This window comes from Corylus avellana, chromosome ca1 (genome assembly GCF_901000735.1).
Source record: "Corylus avellana chromosome ca1, CavTom2PMs-1.0".
Classification (NCBI taxonomy): Eukaryota; Viridiplantae; Streptophyta; class Magnoliopsida; order Fagales; family Betulaceae; genus Corylus; species Corylus avellana.
In genome coordinates, this window is record NC_081541.1 from 23,468,085 (window position 1) to 23,490,041 (window position 21,957).

General features: G+C 34.8%; 1 protein-coding gene across 2 annotated transcripts; it reads left to right on the forward strand.

Moving 5' to 3' along the window:
• Positions 1-14,892: 14,892 nt before the first annotated feature.
• On the forward strand, positions 14,893-20,294 carry LOC132168132 (uncharacterized). 2 transcript variants are annotated; one of them, XM_059579220.1, is made up of 9 exons: positions 14,893-15,031; positions 16,460-16,647; positions 16,776-16,825; positions 16,953-17,022; positions 17,126-17,231; positions 17,779-17,845; positions 18,002-18,077; positions 18,636-18,931; positions 20,065-20,294. In XM_059579220.1, the coding sequence occupies exons 2-9, from the start codon at positions 16,488-16,490 to the stop codon at positions 20,146-20,148; spliced, it is 909 nt and encodes a 302-aa protein (XP_059435203.1). In that variant the 5' UTR covers positions 14,893-15,031; positions 16,460-16,487; the 3' UTR covers positions 20,149-20,294. The 2 variants fall into 2 exon arrangements, with proteins under 2 accessions (XP_059435203.1, XP_059435204.1); XM_059579221.1 differs by having other exon boundaries at positions 16,465-16,647.
• The last annotated feature ends 1,663 nt before the right edge of the window (positions 20,295-21,957 follow it).

Consider the following 21,957-nt stretch of genomic DNA (forward strand, 5'->3'; position numbering starts at 1 on the left):
AATCTTTAACAACTAAAAGGCCCACCGGTACCCATGTCTTTAGTACTACGATATATAGAGCAATCTGAAAAAGATGTATAGGGAGAAGGGGTGAGTTCGACACCTTAGTAAATAGCTACAACACCAAGATGCTATAAAACATGCTGTGCAGATTTTTATATCAAAATCTCTATCATGCACAATAACAATTTATGCAGAATAACATAATTAACAAAATAAACATAATAGTTGCAAAATGAGTAAGCACTTCTTTTTACTTTTCTTTCCAAATAATTGTTTTACCCTATGACCCAACACCACAAATTTACCGTGAGCAGCGCACGTTGGCTTGTCCCGAAGGACCTATATACTCATCCTATCATCACAGGGGAGAGCTACCAGGTTGGAAACTTCCCTAGGTGAAGGCCACCTGGCCGGTAGCACAGATCTTCTCGTAACCATCCTTTGGTGTGCTTGCCATGCTACCCTATGCGGTACCGATCGTCACTATAATCGTGTCTCAGGTTAAACATTTATAAGCATGAATGCACATGTAACATTTCATATAATCTGTAAGCTCATTTGTAACTGTATACTATGCCATGAATTTTGAGAGCTCTTTTCATTCATAATCGCTGTCATGCATAATTCATAAAAATGAGATAATTGTAATACATAAAATTCTTAAACCATGGCATATGACTGAATAAAACTTAGCATTAAAAATATAAAAGGAAGTGCAATTGAAAATCATGTAAGTGGATTCTTTATAAAATCCCCAACATTTTTCCAAAAGATTTATAATAAAATTTGTTGGGTTTTTGGTGTTGTGTCCCCTTACCTGGCATTGCATGCCTTTATTTTGAATCCGCATCAAACTCGCAATGCCTACAACGGAGGTAAAAAGTACCTTAGTCATCAATTCGTTTTCAAGTCTTAATCATGCATCACTTTAGTTGCTAAGGATCTCAACTCTAATCTCTATCCCACCATTGTATATCCTTAGCCAAAAACATTATAGTGACATCAACCCTACCATGCTTGATTTATATGCCTCACATAGAATTCTAATAATCAACTCTACTAAGGCCTTAATCTAACCAATTACTTTACACTAAAATACCAAAGTTATAATATTCTTATTACTTTAAAATCATCCGACTACAATTAACAGCTTAAGAAGTCTATCTAGCCATAATATCGCTCTCTTCCTAAGCCATTTAATTTAGTAACTTTCTCCCAATATCAAAAGCTTAGAAACATTTACAACAATCACTCTAATTATCACAAGACGTATTAGCATCTAAGTCCAATAAGCATCAACTTCTATGGATCCCATAATAATTTATGATCAATTAACACTCTAAATATAATTAACTTCTCCAAATAGCAATTCAAGTGTTCGTACACTAAAAGCCCCAATTTAATTTCAACAACAAAATTATGGTTTAGCTTCATACTAAAAATACCATAAAAGATATGAAAATATTACCTTAGAGAGATCTCATATATATTTTTTTTTTCTTCGTCCTCTTTCTTTCTCTTCTTTCTTTTCTTTCTTCTCTCCCTCATCTCAGCTCTTTCTTTCTCTTCTTTCTTTTCTTTCTTCTCTCCCTCATCTCACGCTCACTTGAGCTGTGAGCATTTGAGGGGAAAAGCTCTCCTTAAATACCTACCTTATGTAGGAATGACACCTTAAATGTTTGCCACATGCACTCATCACCACAAGACAAGTGTCAAGAGAGAAATTGTGAAACCATGCTGAAGGACATCTGTAGAGTAGGTGGCTTCAAAATAGCTGATTGAGCTGGCATGAAATACAAGTGTCAAGAAAAGGGATGAACAAAGACACGTTGGTTTGGGTTCATTTCTTGGGGGCTAAGGTGATAAGGGAATTTTAAAGTAAACAGTTAAGTATCTCTTAGATTTCTAGAAGGCCTCTAATTGGTTAAAAAGAAATCCAACTTTAATGGATCCTCTTATATATATAAAATTAATCATCAATAAATATAATCCTTTTGACTACCACATACCTAAAAATCGTGGTCTACTAGGTTCATCAACCCATCCAATTAATTCCCAAATCACAGGTACTTTAACTACTCGACAACTTGACCTAAACTTGGAAAAATCATAACTTTTTCAATTTAACTCCAAATGACATAAAATTTGGCTTAAAATTTTTTTCATTCAAAGATCCACAACATATCCAAAAATCATAGCAACCCATAACTTTTTGATACCTCAAAAATTCCTCGAAATCCTATGCCTTTGTTTGACTGAAATTCCTGTTTTAAGACTTACATCTTCTAAAAATCATAACTCCTTCTACAAGCGTCCAAAAATCATGAAACAACTTTTAAAATCTTCCTTTCTCATCATTATATAAGGTCTTAAAACAGTTTTATTTAAGGTTACTCATAGAATTTTTGGCGTCCAAAACAATGTGACTTTTCTTTCAATAACCCATTAAAATTATAACTAGCAATTTTCCATCATCTTTTACCTTAAGTCTATTTACCTAACTCTATATAAATTTTAATAAATTACAAATCCTTCTTATCTTTGACATTAAGATCACCTTTATTCTAGGTATAAATTTTGGGGGCATTACATGTTCCTTCTTTGGTCCCTTTCCTCTAGTGATATAGAAATGCGTGTCCGTCAAACATTATCTTCCCTTTTTTTTTTAGTAATCATATCACAATATTGTTTACAAAAAAAAAACCAGAAAGACTTTACATTTTCTACTACAGACCACAATATTGGTACAAAAATCTTGGCCCCGCCACCGACAATACCCAAAAGAAAAATATATATGATGAAAGAAAAATGTTCTTCTACATGTAGAGACACGGAGGAAACAGGAGAAATGGCAGACTAGGTTCAAGTCTCGTACTATGTAACAGAGACAACCTCCATACTTCTTTTTATGAGATATGACAAAAATAATATAAATATTAGCAACATGAATATACAAACAAACAAAAACTGCCAAGCACAATTGTCCTATGAGACAAAGAAGAAACTTTTTTCTGTTCTCTTAATTAAAAGAAGAAAATCTTCCACAGGGATGATTCCCTTCCTCTGTATAAGGATCAGCTCTCTGAACAATTTAAGTATTACTAAAAACATGAGTACTCAGAGAGAGAGAGAGAGAGAGAGAGAGAGAGCATATCTTATGGTGTAAAAGGGGTAATTCTTGGAAAGAACTAATTTTTAAGGTGTAAAAGCAGTAATTCTTGGAAAGAAAACTAAATTTGAACATATGTCTTCCAACCTCTTTAACAAAAACTATCCAACTCCCACATTTCTACAACAGTTAATTTCTGCACCAGATCATACATAATTTAACACAAACCAAAAGTTTATCAGAATCTCTCATTTCCTTGGATTAACTTTATAGCTCAGTTAAATGGGAAATTTCTGCACTAACTTCCTGGTATATTCTGTTGGGGCATATAGGGAAATCAAGAGTTTATACTCTGTTTTTACGTCCTTAACCCTTGAGTTTGCATCTTATCTTGAGATGGCAGATGAAGAAGTCTATAGAGTTGAACCAAGGTACAATCTTATGATCTTTTGAACTTCAAAATCAAGAAATATGAGAATGCAATATAACGAAAACCAATTTGAAAGAACATCTAGAGAGGAGCAAATAATCCACAACCACATTTAAATAAAAAACAAAATCAGGAAACCCAAAGCAATTCACAGTCGACCAATTGAAATTGTAAACAAAACGAGACAGAGGAGGGGTAAGTAGAAACAGAGGAGGGGGGAGTAGAATCAGAGGAAGGGGAGAAAACACGTTCTAAATCGAATAAGGGCTTTAGGGTATGTTGAAAATTTAGGGTTTTTTACAATTGATCATCCAAAAAATTCCAAAACTAGGTATTCCTCCAACAAATTCATACCCTAAATCGAAATCTTAAAAAGTCTCAAAGATCACAAACAAGAATACATGGTGGCCAGAGGAAGAGCAAGAGAGTGAAGAATAACACAGCTGCAGGTTTGAGATTGCGCGGATTGCCGAGGAAGGAGAAGAGCCGCAGTCTGCCGAGGAGGGGAAGAGACACGGATTGCCGAGGAAGAAGAAGAGGTAGAGAAACAAAATAAAAGGGTTTGAGAAGGAGGGGGAGAAACAAACGAGAGAGAGGAATATATACAAAGTAAGTTTACAAATTAGGCGGGTTTTGTTCTTTCATGTTCCCGCTCCCTCGCTCCCTTCATAATATTCAATTTTTTTTTTTTACACTCTTTCCTGGCGTAGTAGGAAAAGAGTGAATTTCTTTTATTATTTTCCTGGCAGTATTCTCTTATTTCTGGCATATTTAAAGATATGCCAGCTTATTGTTTTCTTATCTCCAGCTTATTGAAAGATATGCCACAAACTGTTGTTTTTTTCTGTCATTTATAAAAAACGTCATTATACAGTATGCCACTAGAGCCCTTTTATTTTTTGGTAGTGATACATAACATATATACTAACATATTATGATATTAATTAGTTAGTATATATACTAACATATTATTAAAAAAAAAAAACATATTAATATTAGTATTTTTTTTTTTCATCATATTGAGTTTTTTTTTTTAAAGTAGGACTTTATGACTTTCATTAATATATCATAATTAATTATTTTCTTTTCATAATGGAATTTGTAGAATAAATGATACTATTTAACTAAGAAAAATGTTAATTTATTTATATTTAATGGTACGAGGTAAGTTGTCTTCTTATTTATGTATTTTTTTTACTTGAAAAAAAAAAGTATTCTTTTTTATTTCTATTCTATTTATTTTTCTTAAGATCGGACAATTAGCTTTTAATCTGGCCATTTAGTATTTTTTTGGTTGGTTGGACTTGAACGCATTTCATTCATGTAAATTCTAGAGACACATGAACACACCCCAGCTGTTGCTGTTGGATTATCTGGGCACATCCTAACGGACCTGACTTACTGCACCTATGCTATTAAAACAATAAAGGGTCCAGATTTAATTATGATCAAAGTAGTCATTTTAGTGGTGACCCTTTCTACATTTTCTTCTCCCTCGCACGGTACACAAATTCCAAATCATTCGACTACTTGCAAACATGGCAAACCCATGATTCCCCAGCCACTTCTCTAAACATCACTATTGAAATAACATAAAATAGTTGTTTTGAATTCAATTAATGTATTGTTTACTTCACTAATTATCATAGGTTATATATTGATTATATACTTATTGTATTCTTGGCCTCATTCAACTATAAATAGGTCATTCTATTGTACAATTTCTATCAAGTGAAAGAAAGACGTAGCCAAGAAAAGGCTTTGACGTATAGACGTAGGCCATAGGCTGAACCACCTTAATCTGTATCTTTCTTCCTTACTTTTTCTCTTTATATTTTTTTTTTATATACTTTAACATGGTATCGGAGTGTTAGTGATGCCGAGCAGAACTAAGATTGTTCTGACAGTGCATAATGGCAACATAAACTAAAAATTGAAAATTGAAAAGGGAATTCAGAAAGAGAGAAAATAACAAATAAGGAAGAGAGTCTTTAAGTGCCCCAAATAAGCAAACAGAGAAATAACTATAAAAGACTTAATTTTAATTGATAATATAAACTGAATTTGAAAAATAACAAAGACTAGATGTCTTTGTATAAGCTAGGCACCTCCTAAATTAACAAGGAAAAGGAAAAGCAAACCTAATTAGAAAAAGAAAACAAATCCTAATTGGAAAGGAAAAACTCAATCCTTATTGAAAAATGAAAACTAAAACAAACATGCATAATTAAAATAATAATTTTCTCAAATTTCTCGTGCATCACTTAGGAAACGATTTTTCTAAACTCAATTTTTCCTCAGCCATTTTTATTCATTTGATCATTTTGCATTGGCTGAAACATCACCTAAAGCGATTTCTTTCATTTGAGAGCAATGATTCACATGGGTCACTCAATGATCCTCATTATGTTCATCACTTGGATAGTCCAACAATGGTGCTTGTTGCAACTCTTATGTCCGTAGATAATTATCACACTTGGATTCGTGCTATCACTATGGCTTTATGTGCCAAAAACAAACGGGGTTTTGTGGATAGCATTTTGATGAAGCCAATTTCACCTAATGATCTTCCTCAATGATAAAGATGCAATAATTTTGTCTGTTCATGGATTCTCAATTCTGCGACAAGTGACCTTTGTAGCTATATTTTATATGCCGGCCAAACAATCACTGATGTTCTAGTCCCAGCCATAATTTCCGTTGTCAGCCAAAGAAGCCGATGTTCATGTTTTGGCCATAGTAGCCAATGCTAGTCAAAGTTGCCGAAGTTCAAGTTTCGGTCATAGTAGCTGATGTTTTAATATAGGCCACGGTAGCCATTTGTTTTTAGCCCTTTGATGTTCAAGGCCAAACCTCAACGTACGTGATCTACCGTTGGGTTTGTGGAGGCTTATTGAGACATCTGAAGACAATGTAAAATAGTTGTTTTGAATTAAATTAATGTATTATTTACTCCACTAATTCCCATAGGTTACATATTGATTATGTACTTATTGTATTCTTGGCCTCATTCAACTATAAATAAGTCATTTTATTGTATAATTTTTATCAAGTGAAAGAAAGATGTAGCCAAGAAAAGGCTTTGATGTATGGACGTAGGTCATAGATTGAACCACCTTAATCTGTATCTTTCTTCCTTGCTTTTTCTCTTTATATTTTTTTTAATATACTTTAAAACAACCATTAGATTTCCCAGCCACTTCTCTATGCATCAAACCATCAGATTTCTTACCGACTTCAACAAATTGACATGTATAATTTCAGTTAAAAATAGAAAAGTAGAATCTACTACTGGCCCCTATGAAGGGTATGAACTGAGCCAGTTCTCTGTTTCTCACCGGCTGTTTGAAAAAATCTCGACACCTTGGACCTTGAAAGCCATATGATTGAGGTTTAGAAAGAGATCTAGGCAAGCACTGTTGGAAATCTAGATGTGGGAATTGCAGGGAAAAATAAACGTAGAATACAAACAGAATGAGAAGTAAATGAAATCTGGACAGTAAGGCGATTATGCTCTATCTTTTAAATAAGCATTGCCTCCCACTTGTATTAGAAGTCTTGCAAAAGGGAATCAGAGCAATCTTATCCTCAGGATACAATACTGCCTGATGTAGTGTGCAGATTGCAAAAACCCTGAACACTATCCAAAACAGAAATTTTTTGTAACAGCGGTTAATAATCGTGAGAGGAAGAGAGAGAAAATAAAATTATCTGTAAAATACTAAAATTGCTGGGAATTAATATATATCTATATAATTCCATATTATCTCAGAAGCAGTTTTTTTTTTTTTTTTAATTGAAATAACGGTTACTTATATTTTAAAATCTAACGTTGAAAAAACAGTTGAAACTTGAAAACACATGATCTCATATAACATAATAATAGGAGATAGTGATGAAGTGGTGGTAACCGATCAAAACAAGATAATAGCATAAAAAGTTATTATTTTAAACTAAATGACTATTAAAATATGATAATAGGAGATCAGTTATTTATTTGAAATTCAAAATAATCATGAAATAATAATAAATTCAAAATTTTAGTTTCGTGAAATAATATCAACAATCCCCCACTTATTTCAAGAAAATAAAATTAAAGAAAAAAATAATAATAATAAAATAATAAAAATAAAATTACTGTTACTCCAAAATGTTGATACATAAATGAAAGTACCTTTAGGGTTTGAACTTTCACTTAGTGTATAATTCTCAAAGCTTTATCAGTGTGATAGTAGGCTCAATGTCTTTGAACTATCATACTTAATGATAAAACTGGAGAATTAACACATATCAACATATTAAAATTTCTATAGTTCTTTTCAGCCGCGCATTAATGGCCATACGCGTTTTCCCAACTTCATGAGTGCTCTAGGTGGCTTACCAAGCCCCGACAAAAGCAGCCTGACTTTACACTCACATAGGTAGAGTTCTTCTAGGTGCTCCTGTAGATTAAAAAACACCTTTTATGCGACCTCATTAAGAGTTATACTCAACCTTTCCTTTTCATTACAGGACTCGTACTAAACATCAATTATTCCTCTAGATGGTCTAATTTAGTGTTAACATCATCACCATCAAGATTTGTTTTTCCCATTGAACCTAGAGTTTGTTTTCCAAAGTCTAGGTTGGGTTGCCATCTTGTAGTGATCTATTCAATTGGTTTTAGACCCATCTCAAATGAGGTTTTACAAATCAGATCCTTACTTAGGCCTTTTGTAAAAGGATCTGCTAAGTTCGTGCACGATTTTACATAGTCTACTGTGATAATGTCTTCTTCCAATAATTGTCTCACAGTATTATGTCTAAGACTGATATGTCTTGACTTCTCATTGTAGGACTTACTATATACTCTTGATAATGAAGCTTGGCTATCACAATGCAAGGAAATTGGAGGCATGGGACTTGGCCATAAAGGCAAGTCAATCAAAAAATTTCTCAACCATTCATCCTCTCTTCCAGCAGCTCCTAAAGCAACTAACTCTGACTCCTTAGTTGAGTGAGTTATACAAGTTTGTTTCTTGGATCCCCAAGAGATAGCTGCACCACTAAGGTTAAAAACCCATCCACTTGTGGATTTAGATCCATCATCAACATAATTCCAATTAGCATCACTATACCCTTCAATTACGGAGGGATATCCTCCATAGTGTAGAACATATGATTTAGTTCTTTTTAAATAACCCAACACTACGGAAATTGCTTTCCAATGTTCAATGCTTGGACAACTTGGGTATCTACTCAATTTGCCGACGGCAAATGCAATGTCTGGACGTGTGCAATGCATTGCATACATCAGACTTCCAATAACACTAGAATATTCTAGTTGTGATACACATCGATTTTTATTTATTCCAAGCTTTAAACTTGAGTTATAAGAAACACGAGAAATTTTGTCATGCAAATGATTAAATTTATTCAAAACTTTATCAATATAATGAATTTGAGATATGGCATATGCATTTCCTATTTTGTGTAATTTAATACCAAGTAGAGTGTTTGCTATACCCATATCTTTCATATCAAAATGTGATGATAAAAAATCTTTTATATCTTTAATACAAAAAATACTATTACTAAAAATTAGCATGTCATCTACATACAAACATATAATGACAATATTACTATCGAACATTTTAAAATAAATGCATTTATCAGCTTCATTCAAACGAAAACCATTAGAAATAACTACGTTATCAAATCTTTCATGCCATTGTTTTGGAGCTTGTTTTAAACCATATAATGACTTGACTAATTTACAAACTTTGTTTTCTTGCCCTGAAATAATGAACCCTTCTGGTTGTTCCATATATACCTCTTCATCCAAATAACCATTTAAGAATGCTGTTTTCACATCCATTTGATGGATTTCAAGATTATATATGGAAGCCAAAGATATCAAAGTTCTTATTGAAGAAATCCTAGTCATAGGAGCATATGTATCAAAATAATCAATGCCTTTTGATTGTCTAAACCCTTTGGCTACTAATCTAGCCTTATATTTGTCAATGGATCCATCAGATTTCATCTTTTTCTTAAAGATCCATTTACATCCTATGGGTTTAGAACCGGAAGGTAAATCTACAAGAATCCATGTGTTATTAAACATAATGGACTCCATTTCATCATCAATAGCTTCCTTCCAAAATGTGGCATCCCTAGATTTCATAGCTTCTTCAATGTTAGAAGGTTCATTTTCTATATTGTAACACACACCAACTTCATTCACAATCACTTGAGAGTTGCCTTCTATAAAATATGTCAAAAAATCAGGACCAAAACTCTTTTCTTTTCTAATTCTTTTGGATTTTCTAATTTCAAAATTCTCTTCATTTTCTGAAACAATATTTTCAAAAATATTTTCATTATTAGAAGTACTTGCTTCAGAAAAATTAGAGTTTTTAATTGTATTGGATTCAAAAAATTCTGTATCTCTTGATTCAATAATTACATTAGAATCCAATTCAAGAAAACGATAAGATTTACTATGAATAGCATAACCGATAAAAACACATTTGGAAGTTCTTGGTCCAAATTTAGATCTTTTAAAATCAGGCAACCTAACATAAGCTAGGCACCCCCACAATTTAAAATAATTTATGTTGGGTTTACGTTTAAACCATAACTCATAGGGGGAAAAATTATTTCTTTTAGAAGGCACTCTATTTAATATGTGAATTGCAAAAAAAATAGCTACACCTCAAAGACTTTCAGGCAAACCATAATGGTTAAGCATTGCATTTACCATATCCATGAGTGTTCTATTTTTTCTTTCTGCTACACCATTTTGTTGTGGTGTATAAGGTGCTGTTCTCTCATGAATAATATCATTAATTTCGCAGAAATTGTCTAAGTCATTATTAAAATATTCTCCACCCCTATCACTTCTTAATGATTTAATCTTGCAACCAAGTATATTTTCAACTTCAGCTTTATAAATTTTAAACATATCTAAAGCTTCATCTTTTGTTCTAATAAAAAAGAGATAAGCATATTTAGACAAATCATCTAAAAAAGTAATAAAATATCTTTTACCACCACTTGTAATTTTACCACTCAAATCACATACATCAGAATGTATTAATTCAAGTAAATTCGAAGATGATCTATTAACACTTGAAAACGGTTTTCTAGTTAACTTTGTTTTAACACATATTTCACATTTATCTTTATCATCATGCAAATTAGAAGGCAGCAATCCTAATTTAACCATACGATTCACAAAATTATAATTTACATGTCCTAAACTAGCATGTCATAATGAATAAGAGTCAACAATATAAACAGAAACATTCTCCTTTATTAAATTGAGTTTAAACATTCCATTTACAGCAAAACCTTTGCCCACAAACATGCCGTTTTTGGTCAAGACAAATTTGTCAGACTCAAATACAAGTTTATAGCCATGTTTGGACAAAAGACCACCAGAAACCAGATTCTTTCGAATCTCTGGTGCGTGAAATACATCAATAAGAGTAACTATTTTGCCAGAAGTAAATTTCAATACAGCAGTGCCTTTTCCAACTACTTTGGTGGTAGTTAAATTTCCCAAGTAGAGTTCAATCTCATCACCGACTTTCTCATATTTTTTGAAGAGATTTCTATCTCCACAGATGTGACGAGTTGCACCAGTATCAACCCACCAACTTGAATCATTGATTACCATATTCACTTCAGAAATTACTGCAATAAGATTTTCTTCAACATTGTTGGCATGTTCCTTCTTCTTCAGAACTCTGCAATTCTTGATGAAGTGCCCAGGCTTCTTGCAGTAATGACAAATCATATTCTTCTTGAAATTGCCCTTTTTCTTTGGACCTATTTTACTAGGACCACCAAATTCAAATTTGGGCTTTTTTCCTTTTTTGTTGTCTATTTCAACAACATGGGCAGATTTGCTCCTTTCAACCTTTTCTTCGAGTTTGTCTCGAAGCCTTGACTCATCTTCAATACGAAGTTGTCTCTGAAGACCTTCTAGAGTCAGATCATCACCTTTTCTCTTAAGTGACTTACAGTAATCCTTCCAAGTTGGTAGTCATTTGGCAATAATAGCACCCACTTGAAGTTTTTCATCAATTGGAATGCCCTCTAAATACAATTGTTGGACAATAAGTTGAATCTCATGAACCTGATTCAAAATAGGCTTATTATCCACCATTTTAAAAATCAAAATAATTACTTACTAGATAGCTTTTGTTGCCAGAATCCTCAGTTTTGTATTTGTTCTCCAATGCCTCCCAGATCTCTCTTGCAAACTTCTTTGGTGCATACATATCAAACAGTGGATCAGTGAGGGTGTTGAGGATACTCCCCCTACATGTGTAGTTGTCTTCCTCCCATTTGAACTTCACATCAATTTGTTCATCAGTTGCTCCTTCCACAGGAACATTCGGACAGGGTGTGTCGAGCACATAACGAACCTTCAATGTTGTCAGTAGAAATTCAACTTTCTCCTTCCAGCATTTGTAGTTGTTGCCATCAAAACGATCCAATTTGGAAAGATCTTGTGGCATCACGTTCAGAGAAGTAATAGCAGAATTCATTGTTGGAAGTGCCATTGAAGAATGCAAAATGTTTATCTAAAAATTGTTGGAAATCTAGATGTGGGAATCGCAGGGAAAAATAAACGTAGAATACAAACAGAATGAGAAGTAAATGAAATCTGGTCAGTAAGGCGATTATGACTCTATCTTTTAGATAAACATTGCCTCCCACTTCTATTAGAAGTCTTGCAAAAGGGAATCAGAGTAATCTTGTCCTCAGGATACAATACTGCCTGATGTAGTGTGCAGATTGCAAAAACCCTGAACACTATCCACAACAGAAATTTTTTGTAACAGCAATTAATAATCGTGAGAGGAAGAGAGAGAAAATAAAATTATCTGTAAAATAATAAAACTGCTGGGAATTAATATATATCTATATAATTCCATATTATCTTAGAAGCAGTTTTTTTTTTTTTTTTAAATTGAAATAATGGTTACTTATATTTTAAAATCTAAAGTTGAAAAAACAGTTGAAACTTGAAAACACATGATCTCATCGGTTGAAACTTGAAAACACATGATCTCATATAACATAATAATAGGAGATAGTGATGAAGTGGTGGTAACCGATCAAAACAAGATAATAGGATAAAAAGTTATTATTTTAAAATAAATGACTATTAAAATATGATAATAGGAGATCTGTTATTTATTTGAAATTCAAAATAATCATGAAATAATAATAAATTCGAAATTTTAGTTTCATGAAATAATATCAACAAGCACAAAGGGGTGGAAACCGTTGAATAATGGAGATTAAGAATGGTGGAGTGGAGGATATAAGGACAAAGAGGTGAGCGCCCAAATCTTGTGCGAGAGAGAAAGGAAATATAAAAACTTTGGTGAAAAACCACTCAAATGACTACACTTGGTTCAATTTTTTATTTATTGTTTTAACAGCATAGGTGTGTAGTTTTCACTACCGCACCTAATACCTATGCCGGATCCCATCCTAACGGATCAGGATCCCTAGCAATGGCTGGGGAATTGCTGATGGGTTTTTTTATTAATTTGGACCGTTGGATGTCTAAATTTCGCCACGTGTCCTATTTTAAAAAATATAATAAAATATTATATATATTTTAAAAAATAAATATAAAATAAAATAATAAAAAATTAAAAAAATTAATTTAATAATACAGGCCACCACCCACCAACCGGCCACCCCCAATGGAAGAAGAATAGGAGCCTGGGTGGCCGAAGCCACCTGAGGAAGTCTCAGGTTTGGTTACATTCCCTTAGGCCAAACCCAATAAAAATTTGTTTTGTCATTCCTAGGGGTAAAATAACCACTCCCCTATGCCCATGGGGTGGCTCACCACCCCCAAGGGTAGCGACAGGGTCGCCCTGATGGTTCTGTGGCCTGCCCCTGTGTACAAACCCAAACCAAATTTTTGATGTTAGCCTAGGGTGGTCAACCACCCCAGGCCATGGGGTGGTTTCACCACCCCAAGGTTAGTGCATGCCACCCTCTCAACCCTCTCTGGGGTGGTCAGTCACCCCATATCAATGGGTATGCCACCCCCTATGAAGGAAAATGGGGTGGCTAGCCACCCCATATTATTAAATTAATTTTTTAATTTTTTATTATTTGATTTTATATTTATTTCTTAAAATATATATAGTATTTTATTATATTTTTAAAATAGGACATATGGCAAAATTTTCATCCGACAGTCCAAATTAACAAAAAAATCCATCAGCAATTCCCCGGCCATTTCTGGGGATCCTGATCCTATCCTAACAGTCTATTTCTTATCATCTGCATTAAATGCATTCAACTAGCTCCACTTAGTTCAAAGTTGATCAAACGGCTGTCAATATAAGAAACCATATAGGCACACACATCTCACCATCTTGACCATTCAATCCTATTAACCCTAAAGGCTACTGCACTTTCTCTTGTGCGCCATCTCATTTTATAGGTTACTTTTTATTTTACTTCACTTCTCTTCCACTGTTCTCTTTGTCTGCTATTGACAAAACCTTGTCGTAGATTCACAGTTTCGGTGTGATCGTTTGCCTTCGTGCCAACAGGTCTCTCTCTCAAACATTTTATGCAATCTATTGCTGCATTTTTTTTTTCTTTTTATTAATTTGATATATATGTTCGAGGTTTAAGTTTTATTTTCCATGATGGATTTGAAATTCGTTTGAGCCCATAGCTTGTTCTGATGGTTTAAGCCATTTTCGCAATGTCTCACTGATATTTAAATATTTTCCATATTTTATTTTCTTTGCCTATTTCTCATATTTTTTTTCTTATTTTCTTAAGCTATTTCTCACATTTTGTGGGGGAATAGAGATCACCGTCCGCTAGCAATTCTTCATCTCCTTGAACTATTTTCTCAATTTTTTTTTTTTACACTTTCTTTCGCTATTTTCTCTTATTGCTTTGAGCTTTTTCCTTGTTTTTCTTTGTTGCAAGTGGGAAATACATCAAGCCACTCGAGCACTCAACTTAGCTCGAAATTGCCCTTGTAGCTAGCTTAAGCTCTAGGAGCGTACAAACAGGGCGGTTATATCGCCTCATAACCACTTATAATCGTATAATCGCTTTGGTAGGCAGTTATAAAAAATTATTAACTGTTGATGACGGAACGGTTAGTAGTTTTAGGGGTAGAAAAAAGCGGTTAATATCTACTGACCATCTATTCTAATATATAATAATATAAATATATATTTTATATTAAAAAAATAATATTAAAACCACACCGTTTCTATGTTTAACACCAAAACGGCGTCGTTTTAGAAGAAAATAAACGCAAGCCTTGTTCCTTCTTCACAATTTCCCTCCATCTCACGCCGTCCCTCTCTCTCGTCGCCTCTTTCTCACTCTGTCTCAGTCTCTCGTCCCTCTCTCTCTCTCTCTACTCTGGGTTTTTCGTCATCCCGTCTGGTGGCGTCTTCGCCGTCTTGCCGTCTTGCCGTCCAGCGGCCCACCAGGTATTTGCCGTCTCGCCGTCTCTCTCTCCTAATTGTACTAATCTGTGTGCAGTTCTACTAATTGTACCGAAGCTCAAAACTAATTTTCATTTTTTTCTTAAAGGAACAAAAATGCATGTGTTATACAGAGCATGTATCTGACTTGTGAGAACTTACTTATTTATCTTTAATTCATTGCAGAGCATGATATTTTTGACAGGTGAAATTAACTTCTTTCATATTTGATCTGATACAGTCGGCTATAACTAAACAAATAATACTTGTTATTTGTTAATGATTTGATGTACCTGGAAATGTCAATGTCCAAATATTTTGGTTTTGAGACAATTATTCTAGTCTGAACTCTGAAGTCTTCGTCCATATTGGGTGTTTTTAGTTGTATCTTGTTTGGGTTAATACTCACAGAATACAGATTGTTCAATCTTCTTGATTTATTTCATTTTGCCTGGCCTATTATTTTTACGTTTTGGTAACACTTAGACCAAAAACTATTTAAAATAAATAAGCTCAATTTTTTTTATTTTTTATTTGGCACCGGGTATCCGGAGCTTCACATCGACTAATCCCGGGAGTACACAGGCCTTTGGCAAGGAGTTTTCTGCAAGTGCACTTTGGTTAATTTAAGGGGCGAACCTCTAGTCTGATAGCCCCAAGAAGCAGTTTGCACTCGGTGCCTAAGACCTTAAGGAGCATTCCAACAAGCCGAGTTCAAGCAAGGGTTTCCTAGCTCGGCTCGAGCTCGAGACCGGCTCGTTTATATGCCCTCTAAAACCAGCCGATCCAGGATTGTCAAAACTCGGCTCGGCTTGTTTACAGCCCTGACTACAATAAGTTGAATCATATTTTTCCCAAATTTTCTAAAATATCCAAACTCTCAAATTATTTCCCAAAGAGATACTTTCAAGAGGCTTGTGTTTTTTTTTTTTTTTTTTTGGTTTTGGGTTTAAATTAATATGTCAAAGGCCTCAATGTTGTTTCTGATTCATGTAACTGCCAGATAGTGATGGATTGAAGTGTGAGAGTGTGAAATAAGAATCAAAGGAAATGCAAGCTATTTGTGATAGAATTGTTTTTAGTAGGTTTTGAATTATTGAAGGGCTATGTGGCTTTCCTGCTTAATGTTCTGTTTGATTGCCGAGAAAGAGTAGGAAAATGAAAAAAGAAGTAAAAACTTGTAGCCTTAGCTGAATGCTTTTTTATGAAGAGTCAAAATATTTTGGCATTGTTTGGCTGGCATCTAAAAGTTGTTTTTTTTTCTTTTTTTCTTTCTTGTTGTCTTGTCTGTTTCCTTCGGGAAACTCAAGGCAAATTCTACTCTGGAATGCAACAATGTATTGCATATGTAGTGATACAGATACCATGATGCATTTTAGAGATTTGTTAGTTGTTTTACATACTAAAAGGTTGTCATTTTTTCCCCTTTGAAAGTTAAGGGTAATTAGATAAAGAAGAGAGAATGGGATTGCCAGATACTTCCAGAGATTTGTCATCAGAAGTGGAGGTTGATGCTTTCAGACGCCTCTTCCCTCTTCGTTTTTATGAGCGCCATCTCTCGGAATCTATCCGGCCTGATGGTAGGCCACTTGGAAGAGCTAGAGATACAACCATAGCCCTTGGTTAGTTAAAGCTTGTATCATTTATTCACAATCTCATTCTACGGCCTCTTATATAGATTTTACTGGTGTTGCTACTCAAACTGAAATGGTCAATCCTTTTTTTTTTTTTCTTGTCTTTTTAATTCAAGGGGCTGTTGCATCTGCTGATGGGTCAGGATTGGCAAAGATTGGTTCAACTGTAAGTGTCTTTCTCTCACTTTCTCTCTACATTTGGGGCCTGGGGTGGCTAAGCTTAGTTGCATATATCAGGTGTGTGATTTTATTTGTTTTCCAACTCAAGTACTTACTTTTTGTTCCTTGGACAGACAATGTTGGCTGCTATTAAAATGGAAGTCATGACTCCTTCCATGGAGTCACCAGATGAGGGCTGCTTAGGTTGACTATTGCAGTATTGTATTACTAACTGCATATGTTCTTTTACTTATTTCTGTTGCCTTTGTTCACTTTTATATAATATGTATATCTTTGTTATTTTCAGCTATTGATTTCCACATGCCTCCAATTTGTTCTCCAATTGTTAGGCCTGGCAGGCCAGCTGAGGCAGCACCAGTAGTGTCAAAACAATTATCTGACACTATTTCAAGGCACGTAATTATATTCTCTAGCTGCATGCTGGTTAAATTATCTTTTCCAAAGTCCTTTAAGTTGGAACAAAGAGTTTGTTGATTGGTGTTTAGTCTGGCCTATGAGAGGTGCTAAGAAGTTTCAACACACCCTCCCCCCGCTACCCCAAAGTTGATGACAAAGTCCTTAATGAAGGGATGCGTTATGCGGGATGCCACAACTCGTTAAAATGAGTATTTAGTATTTGTTAAGGGCATTATGTGTTAACATCTGGCAGCTAAGCTAGTCATTTAAGATACGTTTATGGTGCCCAATGAAATTATTCTTTAGAATAGGATCCAAAAGCAATTGAAGTTATTAAATTACATGTATATGCTCATCTCAGCAACTTTTTTCTTGGGTGCTTCCTTGTTCTGTCCCTTGCACTTGTTGTGCCTCTATTTGTTGGGTTGATCAGCACTTCTATGCTTGTCAATGATCTCCTATAATGTTACCTCATTATATTCCACTTTTATTCCTGGCTAGGTGTAACTGTTCTGTAATGACTAGTTATATGTGCTGTTGCAGTTCTGGCATGGTTGATTTGAAAGAGTTATCCTTGGTCAGTGGAAAAGCTGCTTGGATGGTATACTTGGTAATGGCATTATTGCCTGCATCTTCATATTTATCCTTACAAATTTAGAAAATCTTCCCTTTGGTGCTTTGAGCATGTTCTTTTGGACATTGTGAATTGTAATGGTCAATTTTCTTAACTGTATTATAAAGAAATACTCAAATTTATATGTTGTAGGACATATACTGTTTGGATGCTGATGGTGCTCTCTTTGATGCTGCTTTACTTTCAGCTGTTGCTGCCTTGTCTTATTGTAAGAGTTGCATGCTTTCTCATCTGGTATTGTGTATGGTCCATTCAAATCTTGCTGCATGGCTAACAGCAACAGCCTAGAACATTCACTTCCCTACAACCCAACCCAACCCAACATTCAGTTCTGCATTAGCAATATATACTGTTTGCTTAACTTTTCTGGTTTGATGGTGAAAGAGCGATGTGATTCTATGGTTCTTACTCTATGTATGAAGTAGTGATTGTACTTGGTCACATATATGAAATCGTGCTTTTTTCCCCTTTGACGCATTCGTGAATTCTGACAATGTTCTCTTGGTCTCATCGTGTTTTTACTTTTTTGATACTAGTAAAAAATTATTTAATAGAATCTGGGAAATATGCATTTCGATTTCTTTTATTCCTCGTTTCTTATGAGCACAATTACTCGAGAAAGCTTCTTGCTTTCAAAACTCAGGCCCATGGCATAGAAATTACATTAAAGATTTGCAATTATACTTGCGTAGACTTATATTTTAATTTGTATATATTCGAATGCAGATTTAACTTAAAATCATTAACTAGATCTGCTGCCTTGCAGTACAAATCCCTGCAGTTTCCCTAAACGAGGATGGTAGAGTTGTTGTTGTGTCGGAGGAAGATGGAGGAAAGCCAGAAAAGGAGCCTGTTAATAGAGAGAACAGGAAGCTCACGCTGAAAAGCATTCCTTTCTCATTGACATGCATACTTCACAAGAACTACATCTTGGCAGACCCTACTGCTGAGGAAGAGTCCATCATGGAAACTCTTGTTACTGTGGTTTTGGATTCTTCAAGTCAACTCATTTCTCTTTATAAGCCAGGCGGACCAGTTCTCGCTAATACATCCGCTATCCAGGTTAGTTTTTCACCCTTGAAACACACCCTTAAAGGATCCATTAAAAGTGCCAATTTGTTTATAAATTTAGTATGTTCCAACCTGTTGCATTACAATCTACTTAGTTGAGCCATGATAATTGGAGTGATATTTATATTTGATTGGGGGCTCATGGTCATAATCTATTTGAGGCTAAGGATGCATTTATTTCAGTGTAAAATGTTCTTAAGAAAACCTTTTCCCCATTTTGCGGTATTTGGTATGAAAAATGCTGATATACGTAAATCAATTTCGGGTTATTCTCTGAAGCGCCCCCCACCCCCCCCAAAAAAAACCTTTCCCCTAGTTTCCATCCGCCCTCTGTCGGGGGGTGTGGGGGTGGGGTTCTTTCATAGATGTGGGGTATACAAATGTTCAATTTTCTGTACTTTATTTTGCTGAGAACAAAAATGCCATGCGACACCGGGGGTTTTTTTTTTTTTTTTTCCTAAAGTGTTGATGTCAGCATATGGCTGTCTGACAGTTATGGGTGGTTTTCTAGCTGGTTTCCAGCTGCAGTGGAATAATATTTTTGGTATCAACCAAACTCCTGAAAATATTTTCAATATTATTTTCAGGATTCAATCAAACAAAGGAACTGATTTTCCCCGAAAAATATTTGTAACCAAGAACATTCACTCAAAACACATTTTACATCAAAACAAACACAGTTTTAAAACTGGTTTTGACATCTATTCCTGTCTTTTCGTGGAATCAAATTGGAATCCAAAACTCAATAGTGTCTTGAAAGCTTTGAATTACTAGAACTTTGTGTAGAAAAGGACCTGAAATTTTGAAATGGATGGGAAAAATACTTTTATTAACTCAGCAGAAACAATATTCCATTGAGCAGATAAACTGTTTTATCCAATCTGTGCATGATTTTGCCAAGAAACATATAGCAGGATATATAGGCTGGGTGTTCTACCTGAAGCCCTGTAATACTCTTACTTTGTCTAGAGGATTCATTCTTTCCAATAAGTAGAAAGTTGTCTTACACAAATTGTATATTGTACATAAATTTGGCTTCCCAAGGCACATTAAACAATGGCCTATGGAAACACAAAGAAAGTTATTAGCCGAATGCTGATGATGATGGGTTGCTATGGTTTTAGGATTCCATTGCATTGACAAGGCAAAGAGTGAGGGAACTACAGAAGATTTTAGATGAAGCCAATTCTGGTATGGAGGTTGACTAGCTTTGGCATTTATTTTTGAGGGGAATGTCATATTCATTAGTGCAGTTGGTGAGTAATTCTTTTTTGCTTCTCTATTTGCTTATTCCTGGTTTCTGTAGCGACATTGTTTACTCTATAAAAAGGGTTTTGAAGAGTAGCGTCGATAATCGATCTTGGTTGGATATGTGGTAGATTTGTTATTTGCATCTTCATAGAAATTGAGTAGCATCTTTTTATTCTCAAGGGTAAATAAAGCATGACTTTGATTAAAAAGTCCATCTATCTCTTGGTGTATCTTTGCGAATCCGCCAAGTTAATTGTTGTTGACTTCCTTTTTAGTGTAAACAACTTCACCAAAGACTTCCTATCTGTTTTTTTTTCTCTCTGTTATTCATCATATTACATAACTTAAACAATAAGGAAAAACATCTCTTGCTATCAAAGTTTGAAGAAGTTGTACAACAAGACATTGTTCTAGATGGAGCTGAGTGGTTGGAATAAAGGCTTTGAAGTTTACTCTTTACTTTTCACTTCATTAGTATGTATGAACTTTAGTCTTGATGAACAGGCCATTTATGGAGGGAATGTTTCTGTTGAGAGGGGGGCCGTAAATAAACTAACTGGCCTTTTGCAAAAGAGATATGCTTCACCTCATTAAAATGGCCATCTTTCAGCCATAAATGTCTACGTGGCATGAATTTTTTAATTTTTCTTTTTCCCTTCCTACAGCGCCTTCTCTCTCCACTGTCAGCCAAGACTTTTTGTTTTCTCCTTTTTCTCCTCTTCCCTCCATTTCTCCCTCTCGCCATTTTCTCCCTCTCTCAGACACTCTCTCTCTGTTTCTTCCTCTTTGAGCTCTCGCCGGTGTTGGTTGACTGGGTTCGGAAGCGGCGGTGGTTTGGGTCCGGCGGAAGTTTTGCTCAGAAGACGCCATCGGCTTGGATCCGGTAACGGCGTTGGTTTGGGCCCGGCGGGGGTTTTGCCTAGAAGACGCCGGAAACTTGGCTCCGGTAATGACGTTTTTTTGGGTCCCGGCGGGGGTTTTGCCTAGAAGACGCTGGCAATTTGGCTCTGGCTGGTTTCCGTTTTGGTGTTTTCCGTTTTGGGTTCTTTCTTTGTCTGTTTGGTGTTTTCCGTTTTGGGCTTTTTTTTTTTTTTTTTTTTTTTTTAATGGTAGCTGGATACTATGATGGTTATGATGGTTATTGCTGATTTGAAGAATTGATTTTGGGGTGTTATTACTTTTGGGGATTTCGGTGTGGAAGGGCCGAATTGGGGGTGATGGTTTGATTTTTTGCCTACCATTTCCTTTGATTGCTTTAAAATTTTCCCCTGAATCATATGGTATCATAATTTTTTCTGATTTAGCAGAACAAATGGCACTATAAATCTATTTTAGGTTCGTTGGTTTGAATTTCCACAAGATTCAAAAGGTTGCAGAAAAAAAAAATAATAAAAAAAAAAAGGTTGCAGATGTTGTGATGGTTATTGCTGATTTGAAGAATTGATTTTCACCATCAGATATGGCAGAGGCTTCAACTTACAGACATGAACAAAGGAAAGAAAGGCTTAAATTTTTGCTTTTAAAGGGAAAAAGGGAAACTAAATTGTTAAAACTTTCCAGTGTATGGGTTCTTGGCAGGCAGGAAACATAAACCTGCAGAAACCACAGCATTTGAATACTATGTTCATTGTACAGAACCAAAAGAAAAGCAGCAGCAGCAGCAGAAGCAACAACAACAAAAGACATGAACTCAAACTCATACTACACACCACTATCTTTCACTCCTTCCTCCACAAAACAAAAACAAAAAAAAAAAAAAAGTGAAA